General features: G+C 36.3%; 1 protein-coding gene across 1 annotated transcript in view; it reads right to left on the reverse strand.

Annotated features, from left to right (window-relative positions):
• Positions 1–873: 873 nt before the first annotated feature.
• The window catches only part of LOC149806734 (putative ATP-dependent RNA helicase DDX53), a 75,004-nt gene continuing 54,691 nt past the window's right edge, over positions 874–21,186 (reverse strand). The window contains exons 14-20 of the mRNA XM_089956987.1: positions 20,569–20,628; positions 16,054–16,124; positions 13,681–13,746; positions 10,079–10,186; positions 9,376–9,450; positions 7,399–7,486; positions 874–1,809 (exon numbers count right to left, since the gene is read on the reverse strand). Of these exons, the coding sequence (XP_089813113.1) occupies positions 1,645–1,809; positions 7,399–7,486; positions 9,376–9,450; positions 10,079–10,186; positions 13,681–13,746; positions 16,054–16,124; positions 20,569–20,628 (633 nt within the window). The 3' untranslated portion in view covers positions 874–1,644. The remainder of the gene's footprint in view (positions 1,810–7,398; positions 7,487–9,375; positions 9,451–10,078; positions 10,187–13,680; positions 13,747–16,053; positions 16,125–20,568; positions 20,629–21,186) is intronic.

Genomic DNA, 21,186 nt, shown 5'->3' on the forward strand with positions numbered 1-21,186 from the left:
TCTGACCTCTCTCGGTGATTGGGAGAGGCAAGAATACTTTTGCTGTTAACTCTATATTTGTTGAAGCCAGGTACAAGATCTGTTGGAGTGGAGGGTGAGGGACCTTTCCTGGTTACATTCAAACCTTTACACACTTTGACATTTTTCCTTCTTTTACACAAACTTCATATATTGTCAGTTCATACCCAAGATTCACGCAACGAATGTGTTATGTATATTTAGTTTGTATTGTGTGCTTGATCTTTACTGCACCTGGATTTTGGTCTTGTTTGTTTACCTGGGTTTGAGTTCAAGACCTAACTTTGATTATGACCTTAGAATGTTCTAGAAAAGAACATATTTACAGTTAGGAGTATTTTTCCATTAAGATGATGGAGTTTTCTTCAGAAAAGGTTATTGTATATAAGGTTGAGATCAATCAGATAATTCATTCCTTCTTTATGTTTAGTCTCCAGAATTATTTACTGTTGTGTTTTGATATAAATTGAGAGTAATCATTTATTTAAAATTATTCAGTGGAATTACAAAATGTTCACTGGCATTTCGGACTCAAACACTATTTTGGGATTATTGTGAATTCATTCAAGGACATTCTAAACTGTTGGTACATCCATCTATTCAAGGCTATTGGTACATCAGCACATTCAGGACTGAAATTAATTCACTCCATACTTTTATTGTTGTAGTGGAACTTTTAGGATTATTTAGGATTTAATTCACAGTACTATAAGTTCCTCTTCAATTTTCATTTATACCACAGAGAACTGATTTGTTAAATTTACAAAACTTGTTGGTTTTGCTTTTTCTGTTAGTTTAAGAACATATTGTCAGAGATAAATTCACACACTTCAACAGACAACATTAACAAAAGTGTCGAAAATGACTGTTTATTCATCATTAAATTTTGACTCATAGCACATGTAGATTTTGTTCAATTCTCTAAAATGTATAGCTTGTGTCACCATGAAAGTTACCAAATTATGTTTGGCCCAAAGAAATTTATCATTCTCACATAACAATAAATATGGACGCAGCTTGGTTAAGTTTTATTACCTGGTGTGTACAAACATGTCACCAGAAAAAAAGACAACTAAGATTCAAGATATGTGGTTTAGAACTAAAGCTGTCTATTATGAAATGTTGTTCTATTCTGGGTCACTGTGATCTAAACTTTGGACCCCTAAATTAAACAGCTTTTCCTGCCTTCAAGTGAAAACCAACCACAAAGTTTGGTCATGGTGTGTAGTCTTTAACTAAAAGTTATCATGCAAAAACCCAAATTTTAATGGACAAGGGAGACTGTTGGATGAATAGATACCATGGTTATAACATAGTAAACTCTGCCATATTATTTCTGGGTGTCGTTATTTTGTGGCATTGCAAAATATGCCTCTGAGAGTATGGTTTATATTAACAAAAACATCACTACAAGTTGAATCCTAAGAACAAAGTGAAACCACATGAGTTCTAAACTGGAACCTAAGTCCTCTAAGCAGTGGCTTTCATTTCCTTCACAACAAGGACAGTCAGTTCATGAGAAATGTCATCAGATGGTCATCACTGACCACATGTTGATTCATCACTGCTGAAGAGCACATCAGAATGTATCACAGCATAAATGACCACTGATAAATAAAATATCAATCAAGCTATCCCATAGCTGGGCATTAATATTCCCTCATCTCTTCGTCGCCCTCTACCTCCTCGTCCTCCATGGCCACGACCAAACCGACCTCCTCCTTCAGACCTAAGCCTCTCTTTGTGAACTGCATAACGTTCTGCCATTTCTTGGAGTTCTTCAGGCACCTCCTTCAAAAGGTAGATAAGATACAGTGTCATGTTATACAGATATCATTTTTGTGTATAAAAATAAATGTTCTTTCCATACCAAATATCCAAACAGTAATAGAAAATCTGCTCGGAATTTTAAATTCTTCATTCTTTTTGTGGTTCCATTTATCACTAACAATTATTTGGGATATATGGCTTCTTTTAAGATCAAATGTTTATGAAAAAAAAAGAGCATATATTTGTATCCAATAGTTATCCATGCTACAAAACTTGCGTTGACAGAATTAAGAAATTGTTGTAAAAACATATTAGTGACAATCTATTCTTACAATCTGACATGAATTAATTTTTCAGAGCATAAATACAAAAACTATATCCATTATTAAGCAAACAAGTTTACGAAATTATACTTGTGTCTGTGTGATTTTGTATTTTTAATGTAGTTTTGACAATTTTGCAGTCATATCACTACAATGTCTGCAGTTTATAGTGATGTCAAGCGATGGGGCACTGTGCCGCAGACATGTAGCATGAGGTCCCACTCGGTCACATTATCCTGGCATCAGGCCGACCAGTCAGCAGTTAGTACCATATTGAGGCAGCAGTTAGTACCATTTTTATAAGTTTTTGGTATGACTCGGCCAGGGTTCGAACCCATGACCTCATCTGAGGTGGACACTTTAACAACTAGGCCACCAGAGCAGTCCTTTATGATAGTAAGTACATTTGTTCATGAGAATATTTCCACAAGAAAAAAAAGATAAATCAAGAGTCCCTCGATGGGAATTGTGCTCTACTGTGTGAAAAGAATTTCCAGGAATTCGAGATATTCTTCGACAATAGCAAGATTTCAAATTATCTGCTGTGGTACACATGCTGGATGTCAGATTGCCACCATTTTCATTTAGAACCAAAGGAGACATGAAATCATTAGAAGTCTTTAGATGAAAACCCCATGTTATAATGATTATCCATTTTGGAGGAGTACTGACAACAAGACTTTAAAGACATTGTGGCAGCCTTACTGAATGTATGACTTGCTTGCATCTTTTTCATTTACGACCAGTAAAGTATAAGAAGTCTATTGGTGAAAACCCTATGTTGATACACTATCGTTTTGAAGAAAAACAGATAATATTTTCAATAGATGATTTTTTTCTCAAGCAGTCACAATAACAAGATTTTAAAGATGGCCACTGTCATGGCCAAACTGGATCTCATGTTGACACCATTTTCATACAGTACCAACTGGGCATCATAAGAAGCATCTTCCTGTCAGTGAAACATAATTTACTGACAAATATGCTTTCTCTGTCAAATACCCGATCACATTACGAGAATAGGTAGGAAGAGGAGGAAATGCTGATGAGACTACAATTATCAGAGCACCCTGTAAGGAGCATGATGGCTCTAGTAAAAGGATGAATGTTTCTTAATGTTAGTTTATCACAACATGAGGCAATTTGTTTATAAAAGTATGTGGGAGATCCATGTGGTATACCACACTTGATTACTGTCTCGCCATCACAAGTTTTCCAGGTGAATCCAGCCAGGGTGTCAAATTTATGTCGCAGTCATAGATTGTACTTTCATGAATGGGAAGTAGTAAATGCCTGTGCAGGTACCACTAACCCAACGAGCCTCAGTTCTCTCCTTAGCGAGGCCATGTCATGCAAATGGAAACTTCAGAAGGCAGACTGTGTGTCCAATCAGTTGACTCCTCTTTGTCCCAAACTGAGACATTATATTCAAGGCCAGCCTCATGGAATTCATTTATATATTGTGAGCTGAAATCTTTATTAGTGTGCCTGATGCTCTGAGAGTTTAGGACAAACTAATTTAATAATTCCCTTTGGCCAAGCAGTTAGCACTTGAGGATGTCAGGCATTCCTGCCTTCAACTGTATGAAGTCTTTTACTGTTGATGCAGATACTATCCATGCGTCTCGGGTAACATCTGAGTGTATGTACAGGGTCATGCACCTTTGTGTCTCTCAAAAGATCAATCAAGGGGAAGAAACAAATAGGTTTTTTTTGACTAGTGAAAGAAATCTGTTCTTAGGAAGGAACCAGGCTGTGTCATTAGAACAAATTAATCATCAGAACAGAACTGCATGCAGTTTGTTTCTATGGATATCATATGTATTATATGTTGAATTTAGTGTTATCATAATTACTGTAGGTCAGGTATGACTGATACTTCAGTGTGTGTTTGGGGAGGGGGAAATACTGATGAGTTAGCCATGTCAGGCTCCAGGCTCAAGGAGATTCCACTGTTAACAAAGTGAGCGAGCATGGTCTGGATTGTCAGAATAGGACCAGAAGTCAGAGGTTACCTTGTCGTGGCCAAAATACTCTCTTCCATGAAGTCAGAATGTGTCGAAGATCACACAAAGCAGTAATTCTTGAATGTGATAGGGGCTAACTTCTTGTCTTCATAGAGAATGAGTAAGAGTTTCGGCATTGGGAAATGGGTACTTGGAGTAATGTGACTTCACAGATGTCATTGATAACACACGATTTCCTTACGTATGTCCTCAAAGTGAAGGATCTTCACCTGTTGCTATCCTCTCCAGGACTTAAGTTCCAAACTCCTTTTCAATCTGGTCATCCTCGAATGGAGCCAGGCGTTAAGTAGTAAGTTCGTACATGGTTTAGTGGTGAGCTCGACTACTTGAGCAGAATGGAGGTCACTATGACTCACCTTGGCACATCTGTTGCTAAATCGAGCAGATCATTGTTCAAGTGTTTTATGTTAGTGAGGCAATCAGAGCTATTCCAGTCTGTGCCCCATTTTTTAAAACTGTTTTCACAATCAAATTAATGGAGGGAAAGTATAAGACCCCACTACCTCCCAGCTGATTAAAAGACCCCTGTACAGCTCATGCTTCTGGGTCCATGGAAAAATTATAATGTCAAGCATTGAATATCCCTCTTCCCACTGCAGAGGGAAGTCACCATCAGCAAACTGACGTTATCAGGACTATGGATATGTTCCACTCGCATGAGAAAGGCATTGAGAATGGCTTTCACTTCCTGGAGGTTGGCAAGAGCCTTCTTGTGAAAAATCCCCATTCCACTGACCAACGCAAGTCCAACAGATTGCTGGTATTATAACAGGTCTACCCCAACATTAAGTACACCAGGGAACTATAGGAAAGTTCCTCATTAAACAACATCTTGCCTGATGTTTCTACGATGCATGAGCTATGCTTTTGATGCATTCAGAGAAAGTTAATGTGTTAAGAATTCCATATCTAGATCTAAAATATTGAGAATGGATCAGGTCCAACTTCTCTACATGGATTAACCAGCCTGAACTGTAAATGGGTGTGCTTGTCCTGGACTAAAATTCATACTTACTGAATAGTGCTGTAGTGTCTTGTACAGAAAGGCTGCATTCTCTGTGGAGGATGTCCTGAAATAGGATATGACTTGGTCTAAGGTCTTCAACTTCAACGTCTTGGTTGATAGCAAACTCATGTGTCATGCAGGAACAATGACATCTCTCCTGACTCTTATTGAAGGTCAAAGGGCTTAGAATGGGGCTGTATGAATCAGAATTACTTGTCAGACATGTAAAGACTAATCACACGCTTCTTGCGTCTCTATTACAGGTTTCAACTGCTGTTGGACTTCATAACCAGATATGTTCTGGAGTAGAAACCCTGTTTGTGCAGTTTCTGTACTATCTACTCCTGCTTTTACAAGCAGAAAAACATTTTCTTTTGTACGAAATCATCTCCCTTTATGTGACTGTTTGGAGTTCCTTCTTGAAAGTAGGTTGACAAAAGTAGAGGCATTCAGTCAAAGAAATCCATGAAATCTAGAGACCTTCTGATGGTTTGGATCACCCATTATTTTGCAAGAATGGTCAGTCTGGTGCATCATTGACAATAAATGGAAGGCCATATGAAAATTGGAGAATATAACCACCAATAATTCACTTGGCCAGGTTATAAAAAGGAAAAGAAAATCCAGCTGTGTATATCAAGATCTAGACAAGGTATGTGTGGAAAAAATATCTCTGAATGTGACTTCTTAACAGTGGAATGAGGAAGTTATATGCATCGGACTCATGATATAGAAGCTCTTGAATTACTGGAATCAAATGCCCAATTGATGTCCGATAATTTTTTGCAATCTTAAACAATTGTAGCAAGATTGTGTATGATGAACTGTCATCATCGTCTACATATACCATGGCAGTGACCCTGCAGGTATAATCAACTGATGGCATTAAAATAGAGAAAATCCTATAAATTTCCTCTATCATTGCTATCAACTAAATTCCATCTGTTCCATGATTCGAACATCATTTTCAGTCATATTGGTTTCATCACCTTAATCAATGGAAAATGATGAAGTATCATCAGCACATATCATCATTCTGCCCATCAGTAATGATCACATTATGGGATGCTAGTCCAGCACAGCCAGTTTGGAGCAGGTTTCGTAAGTAATGCCAGTTCATTATAAATTTCATTGAAATGGTTGGCTCGGTCGATTGGTTGCCTTGCCTGTCAGAGATCAGAGCCATGACCAATGTAGAAAGCTGTATCTGTTGGTCAGCAGTCGTGTACCAAAGATGTTAAATACCCCCGTGATCTAGTTGGCTGATAGAGTATGACTGGTATGGCATGCTGACTATGCAGTCTCTCTGGACAGTCAGCTTGTTGGTCAGAGACAACAGACTCCTGATCAATGTAATTGTACAAAGCTCATTTGTACAGATGGACCAGTTGGTTGGCTGTCGGAATGGCGTACCAAAGACAATACATGCTTTCCAGTTTGGGCAGCTGGTGCAGAAAGGTAGGTATGGGCTGTCAGTCTTAACTGATTTGGTACAGACTGACCATCTATATTGGTCAAATGGCAAGTTCACATCCAGCTTGTTTTCTTAATACTGTCATGCACAGATGGGATAAAAGATTGCAAGCCCTAGGGCCTCAAGGGCATGGTCATATTTGTTTGTGAGCCATCACACCTCCTTGGTGGGATCCTAAGCACATCTCCAGTGGGATCATAACATATAAAATGGCATTTCGACTTGTTGACAGATCAACAACAAAGTCATTTGAGTCATACTGATCATATATGATTCCAAGGCTTGATTGGAATCACCTGTAGCTTCTACAGTATACACAGATTTAATATGGTCAGGCACTGCTTCTACGTCTGCATGGGGAGCCGAGAGGGCATTTTGACATCACCCATTAGACTAATCAATGATTCTACTATATTCATGGACATAGTATATTCTGGTGCTATTTCGCATCTTCATGGAGGGTAGAGACACCATCTTGACATCACCCATTAGACACATCAACAATTCTACTGTATTCACGATTAAGTATGTTGTGGCACTATTCTGTATCTTTATGGGGAGGAATGGAGAGGGCATCTCAATATCCCCCAAAAGACTAATAAACGATTCAGACATGAGGCATGCTCATATTTGTGGCCCGTGAATGGCTTCTACAAAACAATGGATAAAGTGGATTATAGATCAATGGGTCACTATGGTTCATGAGAATATACAGCCTGACGCATACAATATGAATGAACCTAGTTTATTACAATAAAAATCTGAATTTGAACCAATTACCTGATTTGCTTCTACCAAGATATTGACCAGCTCCTTCGCCGATCCCCAGTCTGCACGAGTCATTAGACTCACAGCTGTTCCTGTCTTGCTAAAATGGAAAACATCTGTTACCTGTGAATAACATGAATCAACAGGGTTAACAATTCTAATTTTATCATACAATCTCGGCAAATATGATGTGGGGAAAATGGTCTCAAAATTACCCACCCCCCTTTCCCCATGTAAAATTTCAACCACATATAAACTAATCAATTCCCAAATGACCATAATGGGAAGGTTTGGCAGTTTGTGAGGAGTAACCGGTAAAACAAAGAGCATAAACACTGATCTGCCTGTGCATTATTCAATGGCAGATTAGGGTCTATGTTGTTGGCATTTGCATATGCAAGTATACATGGTACATCCCATTCACAAAGTGTCCAATGTGATGTGATGTGATGTGATTTGGATTTTTAACGTAGCTTTTAAAAAAAATCAGTCATATCGCTACGATGTCTGCAATGTGGCAGTTTATAGTTATGTCTAGCACTGGGGCATCATGCCGCAGACATGTAGCATGATGTCCCACCCTGTCACATTATCATTACACCGGGCTGACCAGTCCTAACACTAACCTCTTAATGCTGAGCGCCAAGCGAGGCAGCTGTTAGTACCATTTTTTTTGTAAGTTTTTGGTATAACTCGGCCAGGGATTGCACCCACAACCTCCTGCATCCGAGGCGGATGCTCTAACCACTTGGCCACCGGAGCGGTGTACACAAAGTGTCCAAGAGAAAACTCCTAAATGTTCAAAATGATATTCTGGTTTTGAGAAATATTTATCTTTCAGGTAACTACTATAAAAATCCAGCCCAGTGAAATCTCTGTTTAAATTCAATATTAAATGTACAATCTCCATTTACATTCAATAGTACATGTGCAGTGTCTGTCATAAAATGAAAATAGTTTAAATTTAAGCCATCTGTAGAGAATAATTTACCAAGACATGGCCTTCTTTTGAACAAAAATAATTTAAAACATTTCTGGCAATTATTTTCAGTCAATCAGCAATCTTTATTCTTTAAAAATAGTATTTAATATTCCACAATACATAGGCTGATTGGTTCTGTAGTTCATAAAATAATTAACTGCCTGTTAGTGCATTATGTGAAGGGAGATTTCTGTTTATGTTATTCAATATTGGGTGTAAATTATTCACTGACAAATAGGTATCCTTTAGAAATACACAAGTGTTGAACAGATCAACGTCTTACAGGCATGACTTGCCGACCAATCAAGTTATAATGTGATAGTCAATACTGTAATAAAACACTGTTAAACCATACATGTACATACCATGTAGACTCACTTATAGGTAGAGTCCAACTGCTACATGCACAGACCCAGATCTGTTGTCACTTACTGTGCAGGTAGACTGGGTCTATGCAGGTTGGTCAGGATTAATCAGTATTACAATACAGGCCCTTGTATGCTGCCACATTATGTGATGACATATCTGGGTCTATGTTGCTTGCTGCTGGACTTTACTATATGGTACATATTCTACTCTGTTTCTGCCAATGATGCAGTTGTCACTAACCATTACTACTAGTGGCTGATAAGTGATAATATTATTTCATTATCTGCCAGTGCTGGAAAGACTAAACAAGAGACCCTTGAAGTGAATGACACTCGACTAAGTGAAAAGAAGATTAATAATATATGCAGCTACAGAGAGAACATAGTAAGCAATTAGTTTTTGGACATAAATAAATCAGAGCTATGCAAACACTGATTAAAACAAGATGTTTCAAGAAGGTGGTATAAGTATTAGGTGATTATTTTCTGGTGATTTATTTTCATTTACTAAAATGTAAACTGAAAAGTGGACAAACAATGTCAGAAGTCTATTGTTATATGCAGGTGATCATATATGCAGGTAGTTAATGTGACAGGTTTGACTGAGTGACAAAAACAACTCTTGGACTTGACACTTACCCAGCCCTCCCGGTCCTCCCAACTCTGTGTACATACTCCTCGATGTTTCTTGGAAAATCATAATTGAACACATATCTGAAAAATAGATATAAACAATGATAAAGTCTGCCATAGGTTATACATGGATCGAAAGATTAAATATGCAGAAAACAAGAATACATTAATGCTTTTTAAATAAACATATAAACAAATCTCGTGTTCATTTTCAAAATTAGCAATAATCAGAATCTCAAAATGCCAAATTAAAATTTTTTATTAACAAAACCATAAATGTTCTAAATTATAACCAACAAAGGATCACCATTACTCAAAATATACCATTTTAAACATTGCACATCAGATATGTTGTATTATACAAGAGTGTATCAGGGGTATATGCTGTATTATACAAAAGTGTATCAGGGGTATATGCTGTATTATGCAAGAGTATATCAGGGGTATATGTTGTATTATACAAAAGTATATCAGGGGTATTAGCTCTACTATAGAAGAGTATATCAGGGATATATGCTGTATTATACAAGAGTATATTAGGGGTATATGCTGTATTATATGAGAGTATATTTGGGGTATAAGCTGTATTATACAAGAGTATATTTGGGGTATATGCTGTTTACAGTTGGATAAATACTGTCAATATTAAAAGTGTAATCCATATCAATAATAAATACACTAATCTGAACAATGGAACTAATCATCTTACGTTATGTCCTTGACATCCAATCCTCTAGAGGCTACATCTGTTGCTATGAGGATTCGGGCAAATCCTGTTTTGAAGTCATCTAATGCTTGTTCCCGATCACACTGCTCTCTACACAAAATAAAGATATAATTTAATAACAATGTTTTATAGCAATCTGCCCCCAAAAATGAAATACAGAATCAATCACAAATAGCAACAAGTTTCGTTATATATAATTTTTACATATTCACAAAAATGTCCTAATGCAATTTAAACAAATGCAGCAAGTGGAAAAAAAACTGAATTTAACAAGTGAAAACACATGGAAATCTTCTGATAATGACCTTAATATGTATGAAGTTTCACTGTAATCAACTGAAAACTGCAAAGTAGATTCAATCACAAAACTTCTGTCACAGACTGCATCCAGCATACAGACTTTTCAGTATCTAAATCTTTACTTGATGACCTTAATATATGCCAAGTTTGAACATGATCCATCAGAAACTACAGGACTAGTTGCTTTCATAAGATTATGTCATACACTGCATTAAACTGCATGACCAAATGGGCAATAATTTTGCCAAGAGTACTGTAAACAGTACATGATATGTCAACACTGTTTTTAATAGTATTCTATGTAAAGACCTGAAATTGTTTTGCAGAAACCACTTTTCTTCTTTGTCCCAGTGAACTTGAACATTGACCTATTGGCCCCAAAATCAACAGACTTCTTCCCTATGCCTAGTGCAAACCAGCCACAAATTCTGGTCTGAGTATGTTTATTTGTTTTGTTGGTTTAATGCAAAATTTCAGCACATGAGAGGCAATACATGGCAGCCAGTATATTTGGCGGAGAAAACCCCAGAAAGAACCAATGACCAACAGGAATATATTCGCAAGCTATCTCATGTATCCAAGATCAAAAGTGCCAAGACTCATATCCACACAGACAGAGGTGAGATATCATTATCTGTCAAGGTGAGGACCTTCAATCACTCAGCCACCCAGTTCAAGTATATAATGCAAAACTATTATCATTATGTAGGAGCCAGCTATGTTCTCTCATTCACAATGACCTTGACATCTGATTTGAAAATCAATAGATTTCTTCCTTACCCAAAGTGCAGACCATTCATAATTTTGGCAACTTGATTAGATGGAGAACTGAAGTCATTTTGTTGAAACTATTTTTCTGTTTTCAGTCACACAGACATTGAACTTTGGACCCCAAAATCAATCTGCAAGACTTAACACGAAGTTTGGTAACTGTAGATTGCACAGAATTTACAGCAGAAACCATTTATCTTCTTTCATTCAGTCACCTTGACCTTTGAACTTCTGACCTCAAAATCTACAACATTCTTTGTTACCTCAAGTGCAAGCCATTCACAAAGTCTAGGAACTGTGGATGACGGACAACTTGAGTTATTGTGTAGAAATGAAAATAGTAACAGCTGGATGGACATCATCACAACATAGTATTGCAAACATAAAAAAACAAATTTAGAGAACAGTAATCTCGACGTGCACATGATGACCATAATCAACAAAAGTTTCATTGATAACCACTAAAACCTGCGACTAGCTGTGCTGACAAAATCTGCATCATTACATCAGGATCCAACTTAAAAAGGGCAATAATTCTAATAATTGCAAGAGTACAATTATTTGATGACACTCGTTCGTGTAATTTCATACCATCATAACACTTTCCAAGTTTTATGTGAATCTTTTAAGATATGAGATGATATACATTCAGGAAATTCTATCACACACTGCATTCAAAAAACAATGAATCATACCAAGTCCCCTGATGGGACAGATGCTCTACAGTCTAAAATGAATTGTTGATGCCATCTCTGATATTCTGGAACTAGAAGAACTTCCAACTTAACCACCGTGGCAGCGATATCAGATTTAAGATCAGCACTTTTTTTCATTCAGGACAAACTAGACACCATTAGAAGACATTTAGTGCAAACCAAATATTGATATGGCCATCCAATCAGGAGAACTAATCAAAACTTTTTCTACTATGTGCATCATGGCAGCCATATTTTAGGTCAAATCTGCGCCATTTTCATTCAGGAGCAACTAGACATCATAATTAGTCTTCAGGTGAAAATCCCATTTTGATATTACATAGTCAGTTCATGAATTACCTTGTGTGTTTGACTCAAAGGCCTCACAGGTGATAAACCAGCCCGACACAAATCCAGGGTCCACACTGGACTCTAATTTTATTACAGAGTGACTTGTCTCCCCTGCCAGAATAGCAGATGTGGTGTGAAAATAGGGAAAAATGAGTGTAGAAAGAACAAAATTCAGAATGTTCAAAACGTTCACTTAAAATGGTCAGTTATTAAAATTTTGAGCCAAATAATGTAAAAATAAAAGAAATACTTATTAAACTTTATAAAAGTATTAAAATATTTTAGTTTGATTCAATATAATTACTGCTGTCTGAAAACCATGAAAATGGTCTATTATCTGAAATGGGTGACGTACTCAAGTTCTCTCTCTCTACTTTTGCAGGACAAATGTAAATAACATTGTTTCCCCTTTACTAGCAATATGCTAATGAACCTTCACTGAGTAATAATTTGCTCTTATTTAGGCAACAAATGCATGGAATTTCACATTTCTTCAGGATTTATGTGAATTTTTTGGTGGAAATCTCCTAGAGTGAAACATAATTGCATACATAAACCATCATTAAAAACACAAAACACAAGACAAGAAATGATATTGTACTCAGAACACACAAGCTTTTTCAATGGCCAGAAAGGATGTTTACAAGTGTGACATCAACATGAAAAAATAGGTGGTCAACTTTGCTTTCTCATGCATTTGAGCAGTCAATGGGTAAACTGTTTTGCCTGAACTATCTCTTAGTGTGGACCCTGAAATCTATCACAGGTTTATACCCACATAACAGTGGAGCACAGACCTGAGTTTACTCCTGACAACTGGATGTTACACTGTTTAGTGAGGTGTAAATAGGTTACAGTAATGCAGGCACAAACGAATTCTGGCCCATACATTCTTTGCATATGATAGCTGTCTTTATTAGTGTTGGGAACCTGTTCTAAAGATTGGCAATTGGTTCACTGAAACTGATCAACTATTGATTTTAATTGGTCAGAAATTTTGTAAATATTTTTCAAAGAGAATGTCACTTTTGCATACTTGGTAGGTAGGGTGCCTGTATCCTGGAAAGTCAAATGGTTTGGCAGCACATTTGTCACCTGCCATGTCGCTGGTGCTTGGGTTGTCAAAATAATGAACAGTAATGTACCTGAAAGCTTTCATTTACATATTTTACTATCACTACCATAAGCTGACTGTTCTTAAATAAAAATCTTCATCTACACCAGCACACCACATAAAGTGCAGCTGTGACCACTGAATAATGGAAATGACATTTCCCTCTTTGCTTTAGCCCACAGGAACAGGCAACTGAGGAAGTAAGACAGTGTTTAATCAATAGAAGACAGACAACTGAATGGTTAAAGAAACTGATATATGTCATCTTTTACAAAATCCCTGATGTACTTCTATTTATTCAAAACATCTAGAATAAAAAGTAAATGTAACTGTAACAAGCAGTGAAACAGTACCTATCACCATGGATACACTGACAATTTATTCCTCTCAAGGTGAAGTCACTTGATAACTCATCTGCCCTGTAATGAAAGATCCAGAGAACTGAAAACTTATTAATTACATATAAAATCTGCCCTGTACTGAAGGATACTGAGGACTGAAAACTGTTAGTAATTACATATAAAATCTGCCCTGTACTGAAGGATACTGAGGACTGAAAACTGTTAGTAATTACATATAAAATCTTCCTTGTAATGAAAGATATAATATTGAAAGATTGAAAATGTTTTTTAATTACATCAAAACTCTTCTCTGTCATGAAAGATATAGGATTGAAAACTTGTATTCATTAAATATAAAATATTCCAGGTCATGAAAGGTACAAGATTGAAAACTTTTATTAAATACTTGACATGTAAAACCTTCCCTGTAATAAAAGAGGATTGAAAACTTTTATTAATTACATATAAAATTAGATGTCATGAATGATCCAAGATTGATGAACACTTTAATTCATTACCTATAAAATCTGCCCTGTCATGAAAGATGCAGAGGATAAAAAACTTTTATTAATTACATATAAAATTAAGACAGCAAAGTAAAATTATACTACAGAATCTGCTGTGTGCAAATTTTGGAATAATGAGTCAACTTCTTCCCACACATCAAATTCTAACATTGGCTGATAATAATACAAATGCTGGCAATAGCATGAGGCATGACGTAACTACAGGAACACATGGTAAAGCTTGTTGTAAATTCAAGCATTATATCTGTCACACTGTTGACCGTCAATATGTATCATATACAAGTTTTCTAAAATGGGTAATTTAACCAAATATGCAATTTATCTGTAATCTGTTTAGGTTCCATCTACCATCTAACAATTTTCTTTCATGGTTTAAGAACTCCATTTAGATTTTAACTGGCCTACATGTGTAACTTTCACTGAATGATCGTGAACTGGAAATCTGCAATAATCATGGTCAGGTGCTCAGAGTGTTGTATTACATTACTCACATATTCTTCATTTAAAGTGTCTAAAACAGCATAGATTTGTCACTTTTTCCGATCTGACATGTTTTGAAGTTTGAAAAGATCCATCTACACTAACCTTTCTGCATATAACATCCGCAACTCACACTCTATTGCATTTCACTTAATATCTGGTGCCGTTAAAAAATAAAGACTGGTTCATTACCTAACTAGCTTATCAATAAAATGAACCAACCCATCTGTTTTCTTGGAAATGCAGCCATATACAGTTGCTATAAATAGCATATAAGGCAAGTCTTCTCATGCTCTTCTTACGCTGCAGTCACCTTTTTTAGTAATATTCTCAAATTTATACGAGTGAAATTAAAGAGATGATTATAAAATGACAAGAACTTTTATTGAATCAATTTTTTAGTTCTTAATATAACAGAAAAGCGCAATCCATGCAGTCTTGTGGAAAACGTAATTTGCTGAAAAAAAGCATAATGATTAAGCCAAAGGCATAATTGTTGGCATGCATGCAATAAGATTAACCCCTTTTCATGGAAATCCTTCAAAAACTGCATGATTAGTTGTACTAACACATTTACAAGGCAAAATAGGTATAACCGTAAAAATAAAAAAAAATTGCAGGAGGAATATGACAAGTTGATAAGCATATAATTAGGTGATGCCCAGAATATTCACCAAACTTCACGGCAATCATCAAACACTGTTGGACTAGTTGCACTGATAAGCAGTGTTTCACTTACCTTCATCTGCGTATCAGAGACCCTCAAATTTTTAATCTGACCCACCGTTTTGACACCAAAGTTTGTTTTTTACTCAATCTGGATCCCAGTTCTGACACCATGGGGATTTTTTTGACTCTCAATCTTTCACCCATAGGGGATACAGTGAATAAGCGAGTGTTCAACAGACTGATAGATGGACATTATGATTAAAGCATGGAGACAGCATTATAAAAAATGTTTGCCAATCAGACAGCAAGGTGAAAACCTGCTTTTCTTTCTTACACCAAAAGATTTAGTTCAAAGCACACATAAACACACACTCACATTACATTTCTTAGTCTGAATTGTTCTCAAAGTTCAACTGCCATGAACCTTTATACCCTTCCATACCATGGTTGTATGAAGCTATTGTCATGAGAGATGAAAATAAATTCAATCAACACATGATTAAGTCCCATGTTGTACAGTTAACTCCACTTTCTCCAGTGATACATCAATGGTTTGAATAGACTACTAATAAAATTGAAACCTGAAACAGTTTCAAGTCAGATATTTTTTTAAAAAAAATTGGAGCCTCTGAAGCATAAAAGATTTGAAAATCCAAATTTGTAGTAAAATGTTTTAAATAAACTAATCAACAAACAGTACACCACTCACCTAACCTTCATGCCAACAAACACAAGTAATTTATCATCAGGGTCCATTTCGTGATTGATGAAGTCAATGACCTGAAACAAAACAAAGATCTGGATATAAAAGTTGGATGACGTTTATTTATAACAAATAGTTCCAAGAAATTTAAGTCTGCAGTTTCTTCGAAAAGTGTACCTGACAAAGCTAACTACAAATATAGTGATATACATTCAAACCCCCATTCAACACCCAGCTGAACAGTACAAAGAAGGATACTAAAACGCGGGGATAGAAACCTTGAATATGAAGATCTGTGGATGCTGATGCTGCTGGAGGATACAGAATTTTATAGGTAATATATCAGCAGAGACTGTAAAATGGATATTTGCAAATGCAAAACCACCATTAACATCCTCAAATCCTCAAGCAAGATTGTTACATCCATTCATACAGACATTGGAAAAACTGAAAACAACAGCCCAAATGTAACTTTCCATGGCACTGAATGTCAGAATGAGTCTAAAGATTTAGGGCAAAATAATGGCATCAAAGCACAAAAGTACACAATGAGTCGTGAGACTCATAAGAACAGCATCAAGGCAACAAGTCATTGGCTGAATCACAAAATTCTTGGCATCACAATGGCATCCGGGCAAAGTCTTAGGGAAACTCATGAGACTTGTGCCATCAAACAGCATGAATGCACTAAATCAATGGATGACTCACAAAGCTTAAAGCTTTACAATGGCAGCCAATTCTTTTAAAAAAAGATATTCGAAATTCAATTTTTCATGGCATTAAGTAACATGGTGAGACTCAAAGCATAACAACAGGCATCAAGGAACATAGTCACAGGACAAGTCATGAGATTTGCATGATAGCAATGGCATCAAGGCACTATGTCAAAAGACATATCATAAGATTTATGGCATACAATGGTACCAAGGTACCAAGTCATCTGGCAAGTTATGAGACTCATGGCATCACAAAAGGCATCAACACACTATGTCGAAAGTCATGTCATAAGATTTATGGCATACAATGGTACCAAGGCACCAAGTCATCTGGCAAGTCACAAGGCTCATGGCATCACAATGGCATCAAGGCACTAAGTCAAAGGGCATGTCATGAGATTCATTGTAGCACAAAGGTATCAAGGTACCAAGTCATGTGACTTGCATTAAAATAGATTCAAGGCACCAAGTTACAGGGTGAATCACAAGACCTGTGACATCAGAACAGCATTAAGACATTGCATCATACAGCGAGTCAAGAGACTTCTAGCATCATGTCAACAGTTTAAACATGAGAATTGTGGCATCAAGGCAGTAAGTCACAAAAATCAAGGCATCAAAGTTTCTGACAGTATAACACTGATTATACTGAAGCAAATTGAAAAAAATCATAAAAACCATTCACAATGAAGTCAGCCCTTTTGAAGGTATATGTTGATTTTTGTTTATTACAGAAAAAAAAGCACTAACTAATTAATGGACAGTGAAAATTCATCACATGCAGACATTACCCATTACCAGTCTTCTTAACTTCTATGTTCAGGTTTTCTATGTTCAAGTTACCTGGAGAAACTCTTTAAGCCATAACCTACAGATCTGAAGTTGAGCTTCAATGAATATTACATTTATTGTTGTTGTTATGGGGTTTAACGCCATTTTTCAGCACAAGATAGGCTATACATGGCGGCCAGTATTAATGGTGGAGGAAGAACCTGGGAAAACCCCGGAAAGAACCACCGACCCACGAGAAGCTACTGGCAAGCTTTCTCACATATCCACAATGACCGAGCCCGAGACTCGAACCCACGTAGACAGAGGTGAGATGGCAGTGATCCGTGACGGAGAGCGCTTTAGACCACTCGGCCACTCGGGGCCCCTATTACATTTATCAAGTCCACTGAAAAATTAGTGCCTGATAAATACCTATATATAATGATTATGACATGCATTTTGCACTTGCTGCTACCTTTTATCAGATTTTATACATCAAGTACTTCCAGACACATAAATAGATAAGAATTTACATGCACAATTATTATTATTCACTTTTACATGGCCCCTTGGATCATAAAATGATAAATATGTATGGAATTAAATCACAAATTTTATTACAATTCAGTAACAATTTACAGTAGTAATCATCCATTCTATAGTAGCTTATTTAGGGATTAATTGTGTGACCCTTCAATGAACGAGCTTTTCAATCAAGATGGCAGTTGTTGCTGTTGTAGGGTTAATTGCCATTTTTCAGCATAAGTTAGGCTATACTTGGCAGACAGTAAAAATGGTTGAGGAAGAACCCGGGAAAACCCAGGAAAGAACCACTGACCCATGAGAAGCTACTAGCAGGCTTTCTCACATACCCACAATGGCCGAACCCGAGACTCGAACCCATGCAGAGATGAGATGGCAGTGATCTGTAATGGTTAGCACTTTAGACCACTTGGCCACTCGGGCCCCCCCCCCCCCCCAAGATGCCAGTACCATAATAGGTGTAATGTACTTTGTCAAAAATGGCTACTAACTGGCCATTCGGGGCCCCCCAAGATACCAGTACCAAAATAGGTGTAATGTACTTTGTCAAAAATGGCTACTAACTCTGTGAAAATACTGATATGTGTTATCTGTAATCCATTTAAATATCTACATAGTATGAAATACACCCTAATTTTAGCAATTTAGAGTTTTATCTTTAGCAAAAGCTATGTGATGTTTGAAGAATTCCTGCACAAATCACTGCAGTCGAGCATTTGAGAATTTGGATTACACTTCTTGCATAAGGTGACATCAAGTTAGAGTAAATTCTTTTATTTACTATGCATTTATACACTTTAAAATTGGGATAATTCCAGGTGAAACAATCTAATTACTTGTTTGTTTGTTTTTTAAGCTGTTAAATTTCTTGTATAAATGAAAGTATTTCTATTTCTCTTTTAGTTTCATATTCATCCAGATTATTTCTGGATGAATTTGTCATCACAGTTTTGGATTTAATGCCATTTCTCAGCGCAAGGTAGGTTTTACATGGTGGCCAGCATAACTGGGTGTGAAAGAGCCCCCTAGCAACTACCTACCTGCAGGATGCTTCTGGCAAGTTTTTCACATACCACATTGACCAAGCTCGAAACTCAAACCCACATGGACAGAAGTGAGAAGGCAGTGATCGGTAAAATCAAGCACTTAAGACCATCCAGATTAATTTAAAATATTAGTTAAAATCTACTATGAGCATGCAGATTAAATTATACTTGTGTACAGTCCATTTGCTGTCTTCTGATGGACCATAAAATTCAATTTTCTCCAAATATTAAATGTTCATAAAATTACAATTCAACTTGATTTTAGAATCATTCTCTGACATACTACAGAATATTGTTTCAAAATTCTTTTAAAGGCACGTCATACTCACCCAATGTAAACTTGACTAACTTCACAAACCATGCAGTGAAACTTACACAGTCCTCTTTCAATGATTTTACATGTATTTACCTTTACAGTTATGTAATCAGACATGATTTTGGTCTTCCATAAAAAATCTGAAAATTATTTAAGGGGGATTTTGGTTCCTCCCCCAATGGGGTCTTGAGGGGCAGCACCCGTGATTTGGGGGTCCAGGAGGCTGAAGGCCAACAGCCAAAAACACATTTTAAAAAAATGCTCCTGGTGCAAGTTATGATCATAAAATAAACCAAAATAATCATCTGAAAAACAAATAAACTTACCAAAAATGTTCAACTTGACTTTAATAATTTCACAATATTTATAGTCACATTTGTTTTCCAATACTATTGATGCTGAAGTTATTTCATGTGTATGTCAGTGATCACACTGTAATTAAGTCACAATAATTTGTTAATTTTTGCAGCAAATATATTATACTTCTCTCTTTTCATAACAAATCTGTAAAATAAACACCCAAGTACATCAACTATATACAAATAATCCCATACATTCACTTGTCTTTTTCTCCACTGGACACAACCTGTCAATATGCCAGTCAATCTCTTTTTGTGGCTTTGGCAAGGATCTCTTCAGCCTTCCTTTTTGTCACCACTTACTTTTTTTTATCAATGTGCAATCATTTCTTTTTCTTCTCAAAGACAGACTTTTTTCTTTCAATCTGGTGCTTGAATTGGCAACATGCAGTGCGCATATTCTGACAGAGAGCTACGCCTGTTCTCTCATGCAAGAAATCTTTCTTCTTGTAGTAATTAACTGCACTTTTTCAAGATGCTTTATGAACTTCAATTTTTCTGTATGCAGATTCTTTTGCAGGTGCTGTTCCAAACTCTTTCAACCGTGATTACTGAAATTCAGATCCTTCTTGCAGAGGTCACAAAACTGACCAACTAAATTTCCATCAACGTTTCGCCCAGCCATTCCCATTTCCATACATTTTTTAAACCTTTATCTAAACTTTTTGTGTCATGGTCAAACCTGTGCCTTCACAATCATTCCATCCTGTTACATTTTTAATTAAATGGGCAGTCAAAATGCATCAAACAGATCATAGCATATTACTTACTCTTTCCTTCTTATCTTCTTCCTCAACAATTTCCACTCTGTGTGTAACCGAGTGTACTGCCTATGGATATAAACACCAAGATTCATTTTTAATTATAAATACAAACAAATTAATTATCCTGATGACCAAATTTCAAGATACTGTAAAGTAATTTACTTTCACTTACATCTGTGTACTTGTGGCTCTCACTGAATCCCACTGATAAAAATGAATTCAGTGTAACAAAACAATTCACATCTATGTATTTCTATCCCTCCCAGTCCTAACCTACTGAAAAATTCGCCATTTTACTTTCTGAAATTGTCAGATGCCACATGGTGTCATTATTTGAAAGCAAAAGAAGTGTGAAAAAATTATTCATGATAATGTTTGTTGCAAAAATAAAAGACATTAGCGCAGTGACCATGTCTCTTGATTCATTCCTAGCAAAGATTTGGGAACTGTCTCATTTTCTGATCCTCTACCCTTACAGATCAACTAAATACACAGCATAAATATTATATAATGTATTTTCCACAAGGGACTGAACTCTTGCTCAGTCTTGTTTCTAGGATGCTCTTATTTGTGTAAATGATACCCACACAATTCAAATTAACCTTTTAATAACATATAGCAATA

This window comes from Sinohyriopsis cumingii, chromosome 1, assembly GCF_028554795.1.
Source record: "Sinohyriopsis cumingii isolate HCF-2022 chromosome 1, ASM2855479v2, whole genome shotgun sequence".
In the NCBI taxonomy this organism is placed as follows: Eukaryota; Metazoa; Mollusca; class Bivalvia; order Unionida; family Unionidae; genus Sinohyriopsis; species Sinohyriopsis cumingii.